Source organism: Agrilus planipennis, unplaced genomic scaffold, assembly GCF_000699045.2.
Source record: "Agrilus planipennis isolate EAB-ADULT unplaced genomic scaffold, Apla_2.0 scaffold38, whole genome shotgun sequence".
NCBI classification, from domain to species: Eukaryota; Metazoa; Arthropoda; class Insecta; order Coleoptera; family Buprestidae; genus Agrilus; species Agrilus planipennis.
In genome coordinates this window covers 163,995-165,944 of record NW_020438882.1, presented here as the reverse complement: position 1 = coordinate 165,944, position 1,950 = coordinate 163,995, and the positions used below count along the sequence as shown (strand labels likewise).

Below are 1,950 nucleotides of genomic sequence, written 5' to 3'. Positions count from 1 at the left end.
ATACCTAATAGGTAGTGTAATTTTTCCTATCGTGTTGTTTCAGTTTTATCTGATTAATCGTAAGTATTTGTGTAAGTTATATTTACCCAAGCAAGTATGTAGGAACATACTCGACCTTCGTTAAAGACCTCTGTAAGACAACATTATCGAACTTGTTAAAGTTTAGAAACAAGCCTACCATATATATATATATTAACTCTTGCAATAATACTACTACTTTACAAGTGTTAATGATGACAAAATTTAGTGTTAACGAATTGGAATATCTGGAAGATGATCGGTTGAATTCTAATCCTATATTTACGAAGTCAATCGGCGGGTTCGTGAACTATGCCGGATTCACGTTAACCGGGAATTTTAAGAAAAAAATCGGAGAGATAGATGAGCTAGTGGTTTATGATGATGACGTTTGGGTGTGTACATTTCCAAAGTGTGGTATGTAGTAAATACGTAAATGTTTGTATCTACTGAAGAATTTTCTGCATTTTAATTTCAACAACATGAACAGGAACGACTTGGACTCAGGAAATGGTGTGGTTATTATTAAACAATCTTGATTATAATGGGGCTAGGAAATTGTTAAGCGAAAGGTTTCCTTTTCTAGAGTGAGTATTTTCTATTCTAGATGTGATTAATATCTGGAAAGTTGGAAAACTTTGCTGGTGTTATAGAACACTAAAAAGATCAAACTCCAATTCCAAAACACGACACCGAACGTCCGAAGTACTTTTAGTTACCTTGTTCTTCAGAGAACTATAAGAAGGTAACCTTGTTAAGAAAAAATACTTAGGATGTCCAGTGTGATGTTGTATGATTGGGTTTAAGGTTTTAGTGCGAGTAATATATGATAATTTAATTTCTAGTGACGCATTTCTAATTGACTGCGAAAAATTACCTCATTCTGAGATAATTTTGTCCAATGTTAATACCAAACATGATTCTCTTTATAAAATTAAAAATCTTGCAAGACCTCGATGCATTAAAACCCATCTACCGTTTCAATTTCTACCGAAGAGTATCAGAAATGGTACAAGCAGGCCGAAGGTTATAAATGAAATATTAAAAGAAAAATTTAGACGGTGAAAAAGTTCTTTATAGATAATTCACGTATCAAGGAATCCTAAAGACGTTTGCGTTTCCTACTACCATCATTATCGCCTCCTATTTGGATATAAAGGAACCTTTGAAGAATTTACAGAGATTTTCTTGGAAGGAAAAGGTACTTAACTACGTCAACCACAACTCCTGTTCAGAAATTTAAATTTAGAAAGATTTGGCTACTTTTCAGTAATTTATGGTCCATATTGGGACAATATTTTATCTTACATGGAACGATCGAACGAATCGAATATGCTGTTCTGTAGCTACGAGGAAATGAAAGAGAATTTAGCAGGTGTCATGTCTCGTATTTCGGAATTTTTGGAGATTGAGGTGCCCGAAAAGGAGATGGGTAGATTACTCGACCATCTCGATATTGACAGCATGAGAAAGAATCCGTCACTGAATTGTGAAGACGTAGCTCCTATATTAAAGTCGGTTTTTAAAGTAGACTATCAAGGAAATTTCATACGAGCCGGAAAAGTTGGAAGCTACAAAGAGGAAATGCCGGAAAAAAGCATACGAAAATTTGATGGTTGGATAAGAGAAAACCTGAAAAGAAGAGTCTACGAACAGATGGTGAAAGTGTAATGTCTAAAAATTATTATTGATGCGTGGTTAAAATAATATATATTTTTATACGAAAATTGTAACTGGTTTATATAAACATTAAATATATACTTGATATTTTCTGCTCAACTTTTATTAATAATTAATTTTTCGTAAAAAATCATTTTGGATTTACTCAATGAGAAGTATTTACAATAGAAACTGTAGATCTTTGTGACTTCAGTCAATGTTTGTAATACGTTCGTTACAATATAGGTGATTATCTACTATAAACTATATTAT

General features: G+C 32.7%; 1 protein-coding gene across 1 annotated transcript; it reads left to right on the top strand.

The window, feature by feature from the left end:
• The first annotated feature begins 223 nt into the window (after nucleotides 1-223).
• LOC108745192 (sulfotransferase 1 family member D1-like) lies at nucleotides 224-1,697 on the top strand. Its single transcript, XM_018481316.1, is given in 5 exon segments — nucleotides 224-435; nucleotides 509-645; nucleotides 826-1,044; nucleotides 1,099-1,219; nucleotides 1,289-1,697. Coding segments are annotated over 5 exon segments (1,083 nt in total). The 5' UTR covers nucleotides 224-230; the 3' UTR covers nucleotides 1,690-1,697.
• Nucleotides 1,698-1,950: the final 253 nt, after the last annotated feature.